The sequence below is a fragment of the Alexandromys fortis genome, unplaced genomic scaffold (genome assembly GCF_014885135.2).
Source record: "Alexandromys fortis isolate MF-2015 unplaced genomic scaffold, M_Fortis_MF-2015_v1.1 scaffold_3, whole genome shotgun sequence".
In the NCBI taxonomy this organism is placed as follows: Eukaryota; Metazoa; Chordata; class Mammalia; order Rodentia; family Cricetidae; genus Alexandromys; species Alexandromys fortis.
The window spans coordinates 1711831-1731122 of NW_026067909.1; the positions used below are offsets into that span (position 1 = coordinate 1711831).

Genomic DNA, 19292 nt, shown 5'->3' on the forward strand with positions numbered 1-19292 from the left:
TAGTAGTCCATTATTAAAATAAGTAAGTTTAATCAAAATACAATTGGTTAAAATTTTGGCTTTCTAAAAATACTTTTGAATATAGAAGGCTATAAGTGAAATTCAGTTTTGGTCTCCTTTACAGGAATAGCTATTCACAGTCAGACAGAACCACTTACACGTTTTGCAGTATCTCCTGAGGAAGTCAGAGTCTGAGCCAGCATGAAGATTGACTCTTGTCTTTGGTCTGATTTATCTTTATTGTAACCATGTGCAAGGTGGAGGTTATAGCATGGAAACTAAAATCTTAGTAAGTGTGATTTTTGTTTTAGCTATTAAATAGCATCCTTTCTATGGTGAAGTTGTCCTCTTAGCAAAGGTCACTCTGTATATGGGGTGTAGATTTGATAGGCAGGAACAGAATAATATAAAGTAATTTGGCTTTCTAAGGTTTAGATAGAAGGAAAAATACCTATCATCCTGCTTAGGAATCTTTTCTCTTTCCTGGTTAAAGTAGGTTATGGGGGAGGCACTAAATTTAGAACAGATTGAAAAATTGAGAGGTTGTATAGTGTAATTTAAGTCATTAAAATATCATTAAGTTTGCCATATAAACTGTTTCACTTATGAATTAGTTGTCATTAAACAATAAAGTCTTCATTATAGTGCACTGTTAGTAAGCCCATTGTAGAGCCCTGGGAATATTTGACTTAACTTGTCTCTCACTGTGTAGCCAAAGCTATCTTCAATCTCAAGATCCTTCTGCTTCAGCCTTTTAGGTGCTAGGATTACAGGCATGTGTCAGCACTCCCAGCTTCTAGGACCTTTTAGATAGCAAGTATGTTTTTAATATTAACTTTCAGTGTATATTTTTCAAATATCAAATATGAACATTCAAAAATAGATTGATACGATTATGCTAATAGTTTTTTTAAAGATATTTGTCCATTTGAATTTCCTGAGCATATAGATGATATGGAATTTTTCTTTTTTTTTTGCTCCAAATATAATTAGATTTTGAGAATATAGACTATTTCTAGTTTATCATGCTATTTTGTTAATTGTGATACTGCTTTTCAGCATCTTTCTTTGCTAATTAAAAGCAGTGAATAATTAACACTTTCAAGCCATTTTTCTCCCTTAGCAAAGATAATTAGGTAGGACTTTGATCTTCTGAATTAATGGATCAGATATACTATAAATAGCATGATCCACACTGTTTGTAATTTGAGAGTGGTTATGTGTTTAAGGTACTATTTGGCTTGTGTTTTTTCCCTTGCCTACAGGTCTTTTTAACTCTAAATTAATGGTGGCAGCTGAGCTGAAATTGAGTAATTTCTAATAGTGACTTACCTATTTTTATCTTCTTCCCCTGTAGAACAAGTCTGTATTCATCTCCTCTTATCACTTTAAGTAGTCCAAAATAAGCTTTCCTTAAGTTCTGAAGTCTAAGAGCTTTTTTGGGAATTTATTGTCAATAGCTCTCTGGAAGAGAACTACAAAAGTAGCTACAAAAAGAATTCTACAAAAGTCAATTAATCCAATAAGAAATTTTTAACGTGTCTTTTAAGAAATAATTATTTTCTATGTTAATTTTTTTATTTTGGGGCATATTTTCAGAGGTGGAATTATGTAACTATTATTTTAATAACAGTGTCCTAATTATTTATAGCTTCCTGCCTGACATAACTCACTTCAAGAAGTACACAATGTCAGAACATGGGATTAAGTGGGCCTGTGAATATTGTACGTATGAAAATTGGCCGTCTGCAATCAAGTGTACTATGTGTCGTGCCCAGAGACCCAGTGGAACAATTATTACAGAAGATCCATTTAAAAGTGGTTCAAGTGATGTTGGTAGAGATTGGGATCCTTCCAGTACTGAAGGTGGAAGTAGTCCTTTGATATGTCCAGACTCTAGTGCAAGACCAAGGGTTAAGTCTTCATACAGCATGGAGAATGCAAATAAATGGTCATGCCACATGTGTACATATTTGAACTGGCCAAGAGCAATCAGATGTACCCAGTGCTTATCCCAACGTAGGACCAGGAGTCCCACAGAATCTCCTCAATCCTCAGGATCTGGTTCAAGACCAGTTGCTTTTTCTGTTGATCCCTGTGAAGAATATAATGATAGAAATAAACTGAATACAAGGACCCAGCATTGGACTTGTTCTGTTTGCACATATGAAAACTGGGCTAAGGCTAAAAAATGTGTTGTTTGTGATCATCCCAGACCTAATAACATTGAAGCAATAGAGTTGGCAGAGACTGAAGAAGCTTCTTCAATAATAAATGAACAAGACAGAGCTCGGTGGAGGGGAAGCTGCAGTAGTGGTAATAGCCAAAGAAGATCGCCTCCAACTACAAAACGGGACTCTGAAGTGAAAATGGATTTTCAGAGGATTGAATTGGCTGGTGCTGTTGGTAGCAAGGAGGAACTTGAAGTGGACTTTAAAAAGCTAAAGCAGATTAAAAATAGGATGAAAAAGACTGATTGGCTATTCCTCAATGCCTGTGTGGGTAAGTTTCTGTTTTTTGCATTATTTTGAGTGAGATAGGAAAAGGTATTAAAAATGGCTTGAAAAATAAAGGAGGGTCAGTATTACTTAGCATTTAACTCATTTGGCATAATAGTTCAAGTATACACATATAAAGGTCTGTATTTTTTTCACCTTGTCTGCCTTGTACCAAAGTGCACAGTTGTGTACATGCCTCTATCAACTTCAGAGAAAGCTTTTAAGTAAAAAAGACTGTTAGCACATCAGCGAGAAAGTATATACCTGAAGTTTAAAATTATTGCTCTTATTTATTGTAACAAGATGTGACAGAGGAACACCAGCTGCTGTTTCTGGATGTTTGTAAACAGTGTGAGCATCTTGTGATGATAGAGGCTTTAGTCAGAAGTTAAAAATATCACAAAAATGTGTGACTCCAAGAAGTTGAAAATGACCTTGAAATTGCTGATGTTAACATGAATGTCATGTAGTAAATATTTACACACTTGGTGGAACTGATTTCACATAGCCAGCTAATTCCATAATTCAGATTATGATTTTATACATATTATTTTTTCAATGTTTTCCTGAAGAAACACATAATATTGAGTGCGGTGTTTGTTCAGAGATGTTAAAGGACAGAGATAGGTGGAAGGAAGATTTTCTCCAGCTACTAACTTGATGAATTAATAATTTGTGGTTTATTCATAAAGGTGTTACTTAATTCTGTTTTGTTTTGAGACAGGGTCTCTACACAGCCCTGACTGTCCTGGAACTCACTATGTAGACTAGGCTGGCCTCAAACTCACAGAGATCTACCCATCAGAAAGTGTTACTTGATTCTTAAAAGTTTTTTTTTTTTCCCCATATCCCCTTCCCCTAGTAGATTTGGTGTTTGGATTTCATTTAAATTATTTCTGTGGGTTACTTACTTTGACATTTACTTTTGTTTAGAAATGTTTAAGTAATTTGTAAGGTTAAACTTGGTGTGGAACAATAGCATCTCTCATGTAATTTATCCTTCTGGAAGTAGTCCCATGAGTATGGAAAATGTAGAAATCTAAGAAATAGATTCTCAAGAAATCTAAGGTTTCTCAGGGTTGGAGACATGACTCAGTACTGGAGCACTTGTTTTTTTCCAGAGGTCCTGAGTTTGTTTCCCAGTACCCATATCAAATGGCTTACAACCATACCTAGCTCCAGCTCCAGGGGGGTCCAGTGCCTCTGACTTCCAGGGGCACCCCCACCCAGGTGTAAATAGCTACACACACACACACACACACACACACACACACACACACACACACACACAATTAAAAATAAGAAAAATAAATCTTTTTTTTTTTTTTTTTGGTTTTTCGAGACAGGGTTTCTCTGTAGCTTTGGTGCCTGTCCTGGAACTAGCTCTTGTAGACCAGGCTGGCCTCAAACTCCCAGAGATCCGCCTGCCTCTGCCTCCCAAGTGCTGGGATTAAAGGCGTGCGCCACCACCGCCCGGCTAGAAAAATAAATCTTAAAAACAAAAGAAATGTGTAGGTTTTTTTATTTTTTAAAAATTTCACGTTTGGTTTGCCTACTTTTATGTCTGTGCACAACATGTGTGCAGTTCCTTGGGCAATCCAGAAAGGCAATGAATTCCTTGGGACTGGAATTAGAGAGAATTGTGAGTTGCCGTGTGAGTGCTGGGGATTGAACCTGGGTCCTCTGGAAGAGCAGCCAGTGTTCTTAACCCATCTCTTCAGCTCTGAAATCTGAAGGTTTGTTTTGTTGTTTTGTTTTGTTTTGTTTTTAAATTTATACTGTCAAAATGTATGTTCTAGCAGTTTAGCCTCTGGATTTTAGTCATAGTAGCACTTAGCAACTAGTCTAATTTTTTACCCATTGAGCCATGAACCGTGTTCTGTTGACTTCACTATCTTATTTCATCCCTTTTCTTGGGGGTTCTTTACTACTTTTTTCCACTTGGGGTTAGATTTATGTATTTGGTACCTCTTAATACATTCGTAATGTTATACAGTCATCTTTGCTTTGCCCTAAAACATTTTTGTCACCTAAAGGGAACCTTTTACCCATTAGGAAGTTAACACCTCCTTCCCATCCCATCAATCTGCTTTCTGTTAAAAATATCACAAAAATGTGACTTTAGGAAGTTGGGTTAGCATTATAGTATTGACCTTTAGAATGTGTCATTCATATTAATGAATTATGACCTTTTGTGTTAAGTGTGATTGTCTTAATTACTTGTATGTCTTTATAATACTTAAAATCACATTTTCAGTGGTAGTTTATAGTCTTTGTAAATCACATTTGCAGTCGTAGTCTCTATCTGTATTTTAATCGTATGGTTACAATACAAATAGTGTATATAAATTTACAGATGGAAATGAACTACTTTACTTGTTTGAGGGGTTATAGAATTCTTTTAGGAATCAGGAGTTTATAGTGTCTTACGTTAGAGGATCCCAGGATAAAAAATGTATTTAAATATGTTGTTGTTTTTTTCTCTCTGTAAACACAAGGTAGAACAAACAGCATGTTTGGTAGTATTTTATGTCTTTACAGCTATTCACTCTGCTTGGTACTCCCATTTATTTTATTTTACATATTCTTAATTCTTTTGAATTACTGTCCCGATTTCTGTATTTTAACAGCTATGAGCTCATTTTTAAATGATAGAGCAAAATTGTATGGCCAGTATGATCTGATCTTAATTCATTTATAGGTTCCTTTGTAGGCACAGGAAGGTCTGCTTGTTGGGGTTTCTGTCCTGCCTGATTCCCACAATCATTAGGTCCCAAAGAAAATCACACTGAGGTCTCCATAAGTTATAAACTGATTTGGCCCATTAGCTGAGGCTTCTTATTAACTCTTAGAACTTATATTAACCTATTATTCTTACCTATGTTAGCCACATGGCTCGGTACCTTTTTCAGTGGGGCAGGTCACGTCTTCCTCCTTCTGTGTCTGGACAGGACTGGGCTTCCTCCTTCCCAGAATTCTCCTGTTCTCATTGACCTGCCTCTATTTCCTGTCTGGTTGTCCCGCCTATACTTCCTGCCTGGCTCCTGGCCAATCAGCGTTTATTTAAAATATAATTGACAGAATATAGACAATTGTCCTGCACCACTTTGTTGTTAAGTTGTATTGGTCTTTGTGTATGGCTCTTGGTAAGGTAGATTCTGTCTGTCCTGTTAGCTGAATGTTTTTAACCATAAGGTCAAAAGTTATGACCCTGTGTCTGTTGGATAGTCATAGCCTGAAGTGTAAATATCATTCACCTACATTTACTTTTTAAAAAGCTTGTTTACATTATGTTAGATTAATTAAGAAGACAAAACCACCTAAGCAGTAAGGCTAATAGAAAGGTGGTGGCATGTACTGAAAAAGGTTGTTTTGGTTTGTTTGAGACAGAGTTTCCCTGTGTAACCCTTGCTGTCTGGAACTAACTCTGTAGTACAGGCTGGCCTTGAACTCAGAGATCTTCCTTCCTCTGCTCTCCAAGTGCTGGAATTAAAGACTTGTGCCACCACCGTCCTGCATGTTCCCCAGGTTTTATTAGATGTGGGTATATTATGAGTTATTGATATTTTTGTATCAAAAATCATCTCTAGACCAGGCATGGTGACCCAACTTTTCATCCGAGCACTCAGGCCAGAGGTAGGTGGGTTCCTGTGAGCTCCAGACCATCTCAGACTACACAATGAGATCCTGTCTCAAAATGTGTGTGTGTGTGTGTGTGTGTGTGTGTGTGTGTAAGTGTAAAGCAGGGATAAAATTATATTCTGAATGCAAATTATGAGATGTTCTCACTTAAAATTGAAAAAGATTCTCAAATTCAGTTAGGCTAGCTTTGAAGTTGATAAAATAAAATTGAGGAAAGTTGACTTATTGTAAAAGCATCAACAGTGTTGAGCAAACAAGCTTCTGTGGTTATTGGACATAAATTTCACATAAGTCATGTTATGTTGTGAGAGGATGTTGGGGGGTGACAGTGCCCAAATGTGCTGTCAGTAAAAGTGTTACCTGGGGCTGCCTGGATGGTAAAAGCAGAGTTCTCTTGTTTTTCTTGCTAGATAGCATGTACTTAGAGCATAGAGCAGAATACCTAATTAGTTCTGGAGCTGTGTTGAGACTGATCTTGGTGAAATTGTGCTCTAATTTGTGATTCCTGTCAAAAGACGCAAAGCTTTATACAATTCCTAAGTTAAATCTGTGCTTAGAGCACATGTACTTGAACCCTACACTTATATTATCTACCTACTAAAATCTCCTCTAGAGTGTTTTACTATTTTAAACTCACTGCAAAGCCTGTGAGGGATCCTCCTTACTCTTTTTCTTTGAGACAGGATCTGACTGAAATGCTGATCCTTCTGCCTCTCCCTCATGGATCCTAGATGAGAAGTGTTCATCATATCTGGTTTATGTGGAACTTTGTTCATGCTAGAAAAGTACTCTTTCAACTGATCTACATTCCCAGCCCTCAGTCTCTCATCTTGATCAACGACAGTTCATTTTCCAGAAGCTTTGGTTAACCCTTTATTCTCCTATACCATATTCTCTCCTATTTCTCCATTACTTTAAGTCAAGATTTATTTTTATTTTGTCCCCCATGACGGTCTTACTACAGAGGTCTGGCTTTCCTCAAAGTCACTGTTTAGATCAGGATGGCCTAGACCTCACAAGTGCTGGGATTAAAGGTGTGATCCACAATGTATGGCTTATTTTCATTTCCATTGTTTGTCTGTGTGTGGTATTTGCATATGAGTGCAGATGCTCACAGAAGCCAGAGGTGTAAGCTGTCCTGGAGCTGGAGTTACAGGTAATTGTGTGTTTCTCAGCCTGTGTCCTGGAAGCTCGATTTGGGTCTTCTGTTCTGCTCTTAATCACTGAGCTGTTACTCAAACCCTTCTTTTACTTAATTTCTCTTTGTCTGAAAATCCTGTTGATTCCACCTTCAGAATGTTTAGAATCTGGTCATTTCTCTTTACTCTGGTCCAAGGTATGTTGTTGTCTTACTTAGTTTCTTATGTCTGCCTGTCTGGTTGTGTGGATGGATGTGTGTGCAAGTATGTGATTGAGGAGGCCAGAGGTTGATGACAAGTATCTTTTTTGATCTCTTTTCCACCTTGTGTTTTTGAGATGGGCTAGACTGACTGGCTAGTTAGTGCTCCTCTTGTCTATCTCACTAGTTCTTGAATTATGGGGCTTTTTCATGTGCTGGGCATCTCAACTCAGGCCTTATACTTGAGTGGCCAGTGGCTGCCTGAGCCATGTCTCAGCTGCCTTTTGAATTTCCTTTTTTTTTTCTTTCTTTCTTTTTTTTTGTTTTTAATGTGAGGTCTTTCTATGCAGTCTTGGCTATCCTGGAACTCACTATTTAGACAAGGCTGGCCTCTTACTCACAGATTCCTGTCTTCCTCTGTTTTCCAGTACTGGAATTAAAGGTGTGTGCTCCCATACCAGTACTTTTTTGTTTGTTAGTTTTTGTTTTTGAAACTAGATCTCGGGGCTGGAGAGATGGCTCAGTGGTTAAGAGCACTGGCTGATCTTCTAGAGGTCCTGAGTTCAATTCCCAGCCACCACATGGTGGCTCCTAATCTTCCTGTTTCTATTTCTGAGCTCTGAGCAGTAGTATTATCTGAGATAATAGCATGCAGACCATTCCTGGGCTGATTATGATACATAGATGTGTTCCAGAGTAAGAGCTAGTTTTTCAAAGTCCTATAAGGTCATTTTTGCACTCTGGCACCCCACCCCAGCTACCACCAACAATACATTATTTAACCTGGGATTTATCTGCTGTCATACTTGGCTCATAGCAGTCTGGCAACCATTTCTCTTTATCTTTCATTCCCTCCATTTTCTCCCTTTCTTTCTCTTTTCTTTAGTATTAGGGAATTGAACCAGGGCTTTGTGTATGCTAATCAAGGGTGCTCATCCCTTGAGCTAATCCTCTTTTTACTTTTGCTTTTGAGATAGGGTCTCAAAATGTTACTCAGACTGTCTCTGAACTCACTATGTAACTCAAGGATGACTTTACTTAGGATATTCCTGCCTTCAGAGTGTCTGTGCCAACGTACCTGGTAGCTACTTTTTTCTTTTTTCTTTTTTTAAATTAATAGACCAACCTCCAACTTTTCCTCTGTTTGGGTTGCAGAGTTTATTAAATTGCCTTCTTCAGATCTTTTCTCTGCTAATTCATTGTTGCTGGGATATTGATTGTAGAGGGATGGATATTTGCAACTTGTCTATTCAAGATTTTTTTCCAAGGAAGTCAGTTGGTAAAATTGTTTGTATTAGTGGTATTTTTCTTTTTCTGTGGAAAGTAAAACTTACACAATGTAATAAATCTTATGTTATTAAAAAATCTTAGTTTTGAAGTATATATCTAGTTAAATGAAAAGGATATTGTATACAATGCAAACAAAATTAGGTTAAATTACAGTGAAGAAAGGCTAGTTTTTGAGAGATTGCAGTATTGTCTGTTAGGTTGGCATAAGGTTATTAATTATATCGAGAAAATGACCATGGCAAAACAAAATTAAACTATTGAAGATACTTTTGGTACATTGGCGCGCTCTCTCTCTTTTTCTCTAGGACAGGGTTTCTAGTATAGTTTTAGAGCCTGTCCTGGCACTCATTCTGTGGACCAGGCTGGCCTTGAACTCAGAGACCTGCCTGCTTCTACTTCCCAAGTGCTGGGATTAAAGATGTGTGCCACTACCACCCTGCTCCAGTACAGCTTCTTTATTAACCAACCAAAGCAACACATATACAGAAGGACTAAGAGTCTGCAGTACATTCTGCAGGACACAGAAGAAAGTGACTGACAAACTGCCAATATAGGCAGAGCTGTCATTGACATTTCCTGCCTCATGGGAAAGTCTTCGAGATACTATGAGCCTGTAGGCTGAAGATGGATGCTCCAATGATACAGAAGAACTTTGGGTGACTGTCCGGGCAGCAAGATGTCTCTGTAATTTCTAGAGTTTGGTAGTTTCTTACAATGCACTTCTTGTTTAGTTAGGTAATATTACATCCTTCTGGGGTCTTTGATAGAGTTGAAGAATAGATAGTTATAATTATAGTTTTTCTTAGTTATGATAAGAGATAAAGTAGATGTAAACATGGTAACTGTAATTCTTGCTTGATACCAGTTTTGTTATATAATTTTACTATGTTAAAGTTAAAAATCTTCCTTTTTATTTAGACAGAAAAGGGGAGATGATGTGGGAGATGTTTCTGTATATGTGTTGATCTTACTGGTTGATGAATAAGACTGCTTTCGGCCAGTGGCTTAACAGAGTAAAGCCAAGTAGGAAATCTGAACAGAGATCTAGAGAGAGAATAGGTGGAGTCAGGGAGAAGCTGTGTAGCTGCCCAGAGAAGACAGATGTGCCTGAACCTTGTGGTAAAATATAAAATAATAGCAATGGGTTAATTTAAGATATTGGCCAAGCATTATTTTAAGTAATACAATTTCTGTGTGATTATTTTGGGTCTAGGCATCTGGGAATGAAGAAGCATGCCTTTGCCTACAGAATGCTAATGTTTTCAGTCTTGCCTTTTGTTGTTGTTGTTGTTGTTTTGAAGGCAGTAAAAGAAACATGTCTATATGAAGCTTCTTGTATCCTAGGGTAGTCTGTTTCTTTCTGATAGTTCACAGCATTCCAGGGCTCAGCCCATTTATTTGTGCTTAATGTGTTGTGTGGATTTTTTTGTACCTTTGTTCTGTTTGATTTTCTTGTGTTGGTTTTATTTCCAGCCACTCTACCACATACACTACAACTATTTGGGTATTTATTTTCCATCTTTAGAAATCTTTCTTCCTAAGGAATTGCTTTGCAATCATTACTTTCATGTCATGGGCTCAGATCTTGGTTCTAATATGTCAGTTTTAGAAATCATCTTGGGAATGAATTTAGAGAGGAAGCTAATATAACAATTCACTACCTTGTTAGGTTTCAGTTGTGGTTATTTGAGTGCTAACCTGTGAAATTTATTTTATTTTATTTCTTCTTTTGAGACAAGAGTCTGATGTACATGCCCAGATCTACTGCCAGCTGTCTGAGTAGTGGAGGGTGACTTTGAATTCCTGATCCTCATGCTTCTACTTTCCTTGAGAATGCAGGCAAGGTGCCACTCTTCCTGGTGAACTTTGATTTTATATTCTTTTCAAACTGAATATTTTACTGAAAGATTTTCTCTGCTTTAGTGTCCTGTGTCTTAACATGTTACTTTTCATATGGATGAAGACAGAACCAGACAAAAATATCTGGTATCTTATTAAATAATTAGTAGTCTTTGACATTTAAAACTGGATTATCCTGCCTTTTGAATCAATACTATATTTCAGACTTCTGTAGCAAATCTTTGCTAGTGTATCCATAAAAGGAAAGTAAGCTTCTAGGATGCTGGCAGTGCATCCCTTGTATGTCCTTGCTTAACTTTGTATGGTACTCTTAATGTGGGTATAGCTATTGCAACCCAGCATCTGGCTGGGCATAGCGGTGCTTGCCTTTAATCCCAGCCCTGGGGAGGCAGAGGCAGGCAGATCTGTGTGAGTTCAAGGTTTCTACGTACTCCATATAGTTCCAGGCCATATAGGGCTACATAGTGATACCCTGTCTCAAAAACAAAAGCAAAAACAACCCAGTATCTTCTGCTCTATATACATTCTTGCTCATGGATTTCCTTATCTCAGATAGTTTATATTTAGCACCACGAAAGAAGTAATTGTCTTATGTTTTTGTCTTTTCTTTGAGAGTTTAAAGATTTTCGTCTATGATTTTGGAACTTTGAATATAAAATAACATTTTCAGTTGTGATTTTATGAACTGAGTTCTCAGCAATATAAAAGGTCCTAATTAAAGAATTAGGGAACACATACATGTGTAGGCATGCATAACATCTGTTTCCTTTCCACTGTTAATTGATGCTGGGCAGTTTATTTTGATATTTGAATACTTCTTGACACTGAGGATTAAAAAAAAAACAAAATACAACTTCCAGGGATGGAGTATGTATGGCAAATTGATGGTTGATGCTGGCAGACATAGAGCTCAATCAGTTTTCTTCTCGTTTTTTCACGTATGTTTGAGATATGTTTTCTGGCTTTCAGAAATGATTGATTACATAGGCTTGCCAACTAACAACTTGTACCTCCCATGCTGAGAAAGGAAATGTCACTGGCCATTTTATGGATACAGTACCTTCTTTCTGCTGTTTCAGGGCTTTGTGCTGGTGATTCTTTTTTTTTTTTTTGGTTTTTCGAGACAGGGTTTCTCTGTGGCTTTGGAGCCTGTCCTGGAACTAGCTCTTGTAGACCAGGCTGGTCTCGAACTCTGCCTCTGCCTCCCAAGTGCTGGGATTAAAGGCGTGCGCCACCACCGCCTGGCTTGTGCTGGTGATTCTTGACTATGTATATGATTATACAATACAATATATGTATCATTAAAGTAATAAAGATTTAAAAAAAAAAAAGGACAGTAACTGGATGTAGTAGTATGTACTTGTAGTCCCAGCACTTAGGAATCGGAGGCAGGAAGATTGCCACAAGTTGGAGGATAGGCTGAGCTACATAATGGACTGTAAAAGGATGTGCTTAGAGTCACTGTTAATCTAAAACAAAATTAAAAAGCTTTATTAAAGTAAATTGTGTATATCGTGGGCAAAACCCAAGCATTGATAATTGGGATTCTTTAAAAAAAAAAATCATTGTTCTTATTTTCTCTCCTTATGCCTAGTCTTACTTTAAGACAGCTACCTTTCATCATCAGCTTTTTCTGAAAAACTTTACAGTCTGTATGAAAGTTACAAGCAGAGCACAGGGTTACATAGCTGTGCCCTGGTTTTTCATTGTCTACTTTGTTAGCATTTGGTGCTTATCCTCTCTTTCATTGGCCTGTTTCTCCCAAAACACTTGAATTAGCCAACAACATATGACACTTTGCTCCTCAATCTTTTAGCATGTATTTCCCAATAACAAGGATGTTTTTCCTACATAGTTACAGGATATAATTATGCAGGAAATGGAGTACTGAAGTCCACATTCACCAGTTCCTCTGAATGCTTTGCCCCACCCTGTTGAATCAAGGCAGATGACATTGTGTTCAGTTGTTTTGTCTGTTCAGTTTTTTAGTTTACAGCAGTGCCAGTTTATTATTATTATTATTATTCTTTCATGACATTAACATTTTTGAAAATTTCAGTTTTGTAGAATGACTCTCAATTTGGACTTTTCGGTTTTTCTATAATATAGATTTAGTTAGGTATTGCTTTTAGAAGAGGGAAGAGTACTACAGGGGGCTGGAGAGATGGTTCAGAGGTTAAGAGCACTGACTGCTCTTCCTGAGGTCCTGAGTTCAATTCCCAGCAACCACATGGTGGCTGACAACCATCTGTAATGAGATCTGGTGCCCTCTCTGGCGAATAGGCATATATACAGACAGAACACTGTATACATAATAAATAAAAATCTTAAAAAAAAAAAAAGAGTACTACAGAGGTGAAGTTATTTTAGCTGTACTTCTGATATCTCTGAATAATGTCTGTGTAACATTGTCTTTATATTTTGAGATTTATTTATTTGTCTATATGTGTGTTTTGCCTGCTTATATGTTTATACCATATGTGTGTGGTACACAAGGAGACCAGAAGTGGATATTGAGTCCGCTGGAACTGGAGTTATAGGTGATTGTGACTTGCCATGTGACTGCTGGGACTAAATGAACCCAGGCCTTCTGGAAGACCAGTCAGTGCTCTTAACCTTGAGCCATCTCTTCAGCCCCTCATTGTCTTAAAAACAAAAACAAAACAAAACAAAACAAAAAAATAAGAATTTAATTGTGATAAAGTACATAAACATTTTACCATTTTAATCTAATTTAATTTTTGGTGCTGAGAGTTGAATCCTGGTGTATTCTGGACACACAGTCTGTACTGAACTACCCCTTGCCTCACTTATAGTGGTGTTGGTTTTACATTGCTATGCAGCCACCCACCCACCCGTTTCCACCTCCAGGACTGCTTTCATCTTTCATTACATAAAACTGTGACTCTATTTTTCCCCATCCAGCAACTGCATTCTACAGTCTGTGAACTTAACTACCCTAAGAACTGCATATGAGTGGAATCATAAGGTGATTTGATCTTTGGTAACTAGTCCATTTCACTTAGCACAGTGTCTTTTAAGATTTATATGTTGTGGCATGTGTCAATTTCCTTCCTTAATTTTTTAATTGCTTTATACATTTTTGTGTATATGTGTGTGCATGTGCCTGTGGGCCATACAACATGAGGATTTTAAGATTTTAAAAAGAACTAAATCTTCCTCCCTCCCTCCCTTCCCCCCCCCAAGCCTAAGTTCTTCCTACTTGTGCTCCCTGCTAGGAATTCCCACCTAAACCTCCTCCTTTACTATTGACCATTAAGCTTTTTATCAGATCAGCCAGGTGCCTTAGCAAGGTAAACCATCAACGCACTTTTATATAATTAAACAAATGCAACACATCTTTACATAGTTAAACAAATATTCTGCAACATAAACAAATGCGACATACCTTAACATAGCTGAACAAATGCAACATATCTTTGCATAGTTAAACAAAAATATTCTGCAATACTGTGTTTTTTTTTTTGTTTTTTTTTTTTTTTTTGGTTTTTCGAGACAGGGTTTCTCTGTGGCTTTGGAGCCTGTCCTGGAACTAGCTCTGTAGACCAGGCTGGTCTCGAACTCACAGAGATCTGCCTGCCTTTGCCTCCCAAGTGCTGGGATTAAAGGCGTGCGCCACCATCGCCCGGCTTGCAATACTGTTTTTATTATATATATATATATATATAATTGATTTTTATTGAGTTCTACATTTTACTCTGCTCCCCTCCCTGCCTGTCCCCTCCCCTTCAACCCTCTCCCAAGGTCCCCATGCTCCCAATTTACTCAAGAGATCTTGTCTTTTTCTACTTCCCATGTAGATTAGATCCGTGTATGTTTCTCTTGGCGTCCTCATTGTTGTCTAGGTTCTCTGGGATTGTGGTTCATAGGCTGGTTTTCTTTGCTTTATGTTTAAAAACCACTTATGAGTGAGTCATTCTGGATCTGGGTTACCTCACTCAAAATGATATTTTCTAGCTCCATCCATTTGCCTGAAAATTTCAAGACATTGTTATTTTTTTCTGCTGTGTAGTACTCCATTGTGTAAACGTACCACATTTTCCTTATCCATTCTTCGGTCGAGGGGCATTTAGGTTGTTTCCAGGTTCTGGCTATGACAAAGCTGCTCAAGCATAGCTGAGCATATGTACTTGTGGCATGGTTGAGCATCCTTTGGATATATACCCAAAAGTGCTATTACTGGGTCTTGAGGAAGGTTGTTAGATTCTAATTTTCTGAGAAATCACCACACTGACATCCAAAGGGGCTGTAGCAGCTTGCACTCCCACCAGCAAAAATGCTTCCTTTTCCTCACAACCTCTCCAGTATAAGTTGTCATCAGTGTTTTTGATCTTGGCCATTACAGGTGTAAGATAGAATCTCAGAGTTGTTTTGATTTGCATTTCTCTGATGACTAAGGATGTTGAACATTTCCTTAAGTGTCTTTCAGCCATTGCAGATTCCTCTGTTGAGACTTCTCTGTGTAGGTCTGTACTCCATTTTTTATTGGATTAAGTGATCTTTTGGTGTCCAATTTCTTGAGTTCTTTGTATATTTTGGACATTAGACCTCTGTCTGATATGGGGTTAGTGAAGATCTTTTCCCATTCTGTAGGCTGTTGTTTTGTCTTGTTGACCTTTGCTTTACAGAAGCTTTTCAGTTTCAGGAGGTCCCATTTATTAATTGTATCTCTCAGTGTCTGTGGTGCTGGGGTTATATTTAGGAAGTAGTCTCCTATGCCAATGTGTTCAAGTGTACTTCCCACTTTCTCTTCTATAAGGTTCAGTGTGGCTGGCTTTATGTTGATTTCTTTGATCCATTTGGACTTTGCATAGTTAAACAAATATTCTGCAATACTCAGGTTATCACATGTACACACATAAAACTTGTTAAGAGTCAAAGCACAGGGGCTGGAGAGATGGCTCAGTGGTTAAGAGCACTAACTGCTCTTCCAAAGGACCTGAGTTCAATTCCCGACACCCACATGACAGTTCACATTTGTCTGTAATTCTAGTTCTGGGGAATCTGACACCCTCACAGAGAATATATATACAGGCAAAACACCAGTGTATAATAAATAAATAAATAAATCTTAAAAAAAGAGTCAACGCACAGAGTGAAAGAATCTGTTATAGTTGAACTGTAGAATAAAACATGAAAGAGATAATCTGTAGGAAAGGCTGAACTATTTGAGGCCTGTTCACCTGGATAAGGAAATTGAGTTCTCAGTGTCAGGGCAGCAACAAACCTTTGAAACCTCTGAATGGAGTTCCTCCATCTAATTGATGGTTCTGTCCAAAATATAGGGAAAAGTAAGTGGGACCAACGCTTGGGAGGAGCAGGCCGGAGGTAGAACTGGCAAAAGTTGGAAGACTTTATATCGTACTGAGACGAGGAGGAGTTAAAATAGCCGGGCTTTTGGTTTGGATAGTAGTATAGCTAGAATGTAAGAAAGAATAGGGTAATTTTAGACATATGAGGATGTCTCATGTATATATTGTGTATAAGGGCCTGAAACTATTGGGCAGAATATACCATTTAGTTTTACATGAATGGTTATATGGGGCAATCGTGAGTTAAGCTGTGGAACCTTCTCCTGCAGCAGGAAATGATGGGGACTTTGCTGTTTGGTGTTATTGACTAAGAAACAGCTAGCTTTGTGCTCTTCTAGATGAACTCAATATTTTATAACATGCTTCCTCACTTGATGATTCACTGTTTTACTGGATTACCAATTCATAGCCCTCACATCATATATCACTAAGGATACTTATGAATGTGGCCCAATACAAATTGCAATCTAAAAATATTCAGAAATGTTTTTGTGTGTTATTTCTTTCCCCATCTCCCCCAACTTGATTACATGGTTTATAAGCTGCTTGAACTTTGTAGATGGCAGTGCTGTATCCTAGCGTCAGAAGGTTAGATACAACTGCCAGACCTTTCTAAAATGGTATAATTTTAAACAAAGTCAAGATACCATGAGGGTGTATGGAATTGATTTTTGTTGTTGTTGTTGTTGTTTTGAGACAGTGTTTTTCTGTGTAGCACTGGTCGTCCTGGAACTCACTTTGTCCAGACTGGCCTTGAACTCAGAAATCCACTTCTGCTGCTTCCCAAGTGCATGTGCCACCATGCCTGGGATGAAATTTTTGTTGTTTGAAAGTCAGAGAACTTTTGGATTTGACTGCAGTGGTGAATATGGGTTTGGCATATATCTCTTCATATAATTTTTAAAAGAATGCTTTAAGAATTCTCCGTTAAAAAAACAAAACTCCAGTTTGTTTAGTTCAGTAATGTTTTAGGTTATCTTAAAATTGGAAGTCATGTTCATTTCTCTAAAGATGATTTCGTAATTTGTTCCTTTAAATTCTTCCATTTTTGCATTTTTGTAGCAATTGTTTCTGCCCATCAAGATCCTCTTTCTTATGAAAGTATCTGTGAGTTCATATATTTACCCATGACTTTGGGATTTATATTTTCACAATAGTTGGGTTAATAGTCTGAATATAGTTTATTTAATATAGTTCTATAATTGTTAATAGATCACTTAAAAGATATCAGGAACTTTTTGATTTTCTTACTTCATTGAACCTTCTATTTTTCTAAAGAGTATGTTTTAATGAACATTGGGATTGAAAAGAAGTTAGTCTTGATTATAATTAGATTTAAGAAATTATTTTCAGAGTTGGAGAGATGGCTTAGTGGTTAAGCGCTTTTGCTGAATTTGCTAGGTTTAGTTCCCAATACTTACATTGTAGCTTACTACCATCTGTAACTCCAGTTCCAAGGGATTCAATACCTTCTGGCCTCTGGCAGCAGACATGCACTAGGATATATGCATTTAGACATGCAGGTGATACACTTATATACACATAAAATACAAATGAATAATTAAAATTAATTTTTTTCAATTTCTGATTTCCTCTCTCTGTCTCTGTCTCTCTCTTGAAGATGCCTGTTCTGAGATACTATTCTTGGAGTAGAAATGGCTGGTCTGAGCTTGTTACCTTTGGTTATACATGTGAAAAATGCAACTAGGAGGCAGTTTGTTTGGTCTGCTCAAATTATTTCTGTAGTTGTCACTGTTTGTGCCTGTTTGAAGGCACGGTTAAAAATATAATGGGTTTTAAACTAAAATTCAGCTTTTTATCTTGGAGAGATGGCTCAGTGGGCAAAAGTGCTTCCTGTGTGAGAGTGTGAGGACCTGAGTTCAGATCCCAGCACCCATGGAAAAAGCTAGGAGTGGCCACAGTGTATAACCTGTCTTCTGTATAACTCAGGATTGTGGGCTTCCTGTCTTAACGAGCCTATCTCCAGGTTCAGTGAGGGACCTTGTCTGAAAGGAATAAGGTGGAGAGCAATAGAGCAGGACATTTTCTTATGGCTTCTGTAGGCATACGTATACACACACATGCATACTCACAAAAAATGCAACTCTTATTTGAGTATTAAAAGAGTTCCTTGCAAATATTTGAGCCCAGGTTTATGATTAAACTATATCTAAATATATATATGTATATATATATTTTTTTTAAAAAAACATGGTTACTGGGTGGCAGAGTTTCTTTCTTTCTTTCTTTCTTTCTTTCTTTCTTTCTTTCTTTCTTTCTTTCTTTCTTTCTTTATTTATTTATTTATTTACTCTGTCTGTGTGTATGCCTGCAGGCCAGAAGAGGGCACCAAACCCCATTACAGATGGTTGTGAGCCACCATGTGGTTGCTGGGAATTGAACTCAGGACCTTTGGAAGAACAGGCAATGCTCTTAACCTCTGAGCCATCTCTCCAGCCCGAGAGTTTCTTGTTAATACGCAAATCAATTAAATAATTTAAGCCTTAGGTAGAGGAACTGCCTAAACAATACAGCCAGCCACGTCTGCATCTTTCTACTGACCATTCTCTAGGACATTCTGAACACTACCATTTAAAACTAACTTTTCTCTTTAAGGGTTCCTGAAATTGTGCCTGCTGTCTCCAGGTCCACCCTGACTCCACAGCATAAACCATGCTGTGATGTTACACAGCTACCATAGAACTCCAGGGTAGTGTTGAGCTGGCCCATGTGGGTTCAGGTAAGTCCTGGCTTTTTTTTTTACCATTTGGCATTTTTTTCAAAGTTAGTTACCATTATGATTTTATATCATAAAGGAAAATAAGGCAAAACTTTGAAAACTGTGCCATATATGGGGGAAAAACAAGTCTATTATTTAAACATCTAATGAGCCAGCTCCAGATGCTAACCAATGGAGTTCCATAGTAGCTGTGAAGTCCCCAGTGAGTTTTTGACCTGTGGCTTCAAAATCTGTTAAGCTCACTCTGGCCCAGTTATAGGACAACATGATGTAAGCTTTCCTGCTGTAGCTGCCTCTTAAAGATTTTATTTGGTAGCTAGTAATACATTATATGCTTTCATTTACTTAAAGACTACATAAATTAAAACTTTTATTAACATTTTCCTTATCTCTAATTGCCAGTAGTTGAATGTATAATGAAACTGGGGATCAGTTTTAGGCTGCTGGTTGGTTTGGATTAGTCTCAGAGTGCTTCTAGTTGTCTTTATTTGCCTTTATAATAATACAAAGGAGGAGGAGCAAGACAGAATACACAATGTAAGTTTGTTAAATTAAAGAATACTGAGGCTTCAGTTACTTTTGGAGACATT

At 37.5% G+C, this 19292-nt stretch overlaps 1 protein-coding gene across 5 annotated transcripts in view; it reads left to right on the forward strand.

The window, feature by feature from the left end:
* Zranb1 (zinc finger RANBP2-type containing 1) overlaps positions 1 to 19292 on the forward strand; it is a 55070-nt gene that overhangs the window by 16466 nt on the left and 19312 nt on the right. The window contains exons 2-3 of one of the 5 annotated variants that reach the window (XM_050137920.1): positions 125 to 289; positions 1652 to 2502. In XM_050137920.1, coding sequence (XP_049993877.1) covers positions 249 to 289; positions 1652 to 2502 — 892 coding nt within the window. In that variant the 5' untranslated portion in view covers positions 125 to 248. Of the gene's footprint in view, positions 1 to 106; positions 290 to 1651; positions 2503 to 18578; positions 18703 to 19292 lie in introns of those variants that run through there. The other 4 variants (XM_050137921.1, XM_050137925.1, XM_050137923.1 and 1 more) reach the window with 4 other exon arrangements.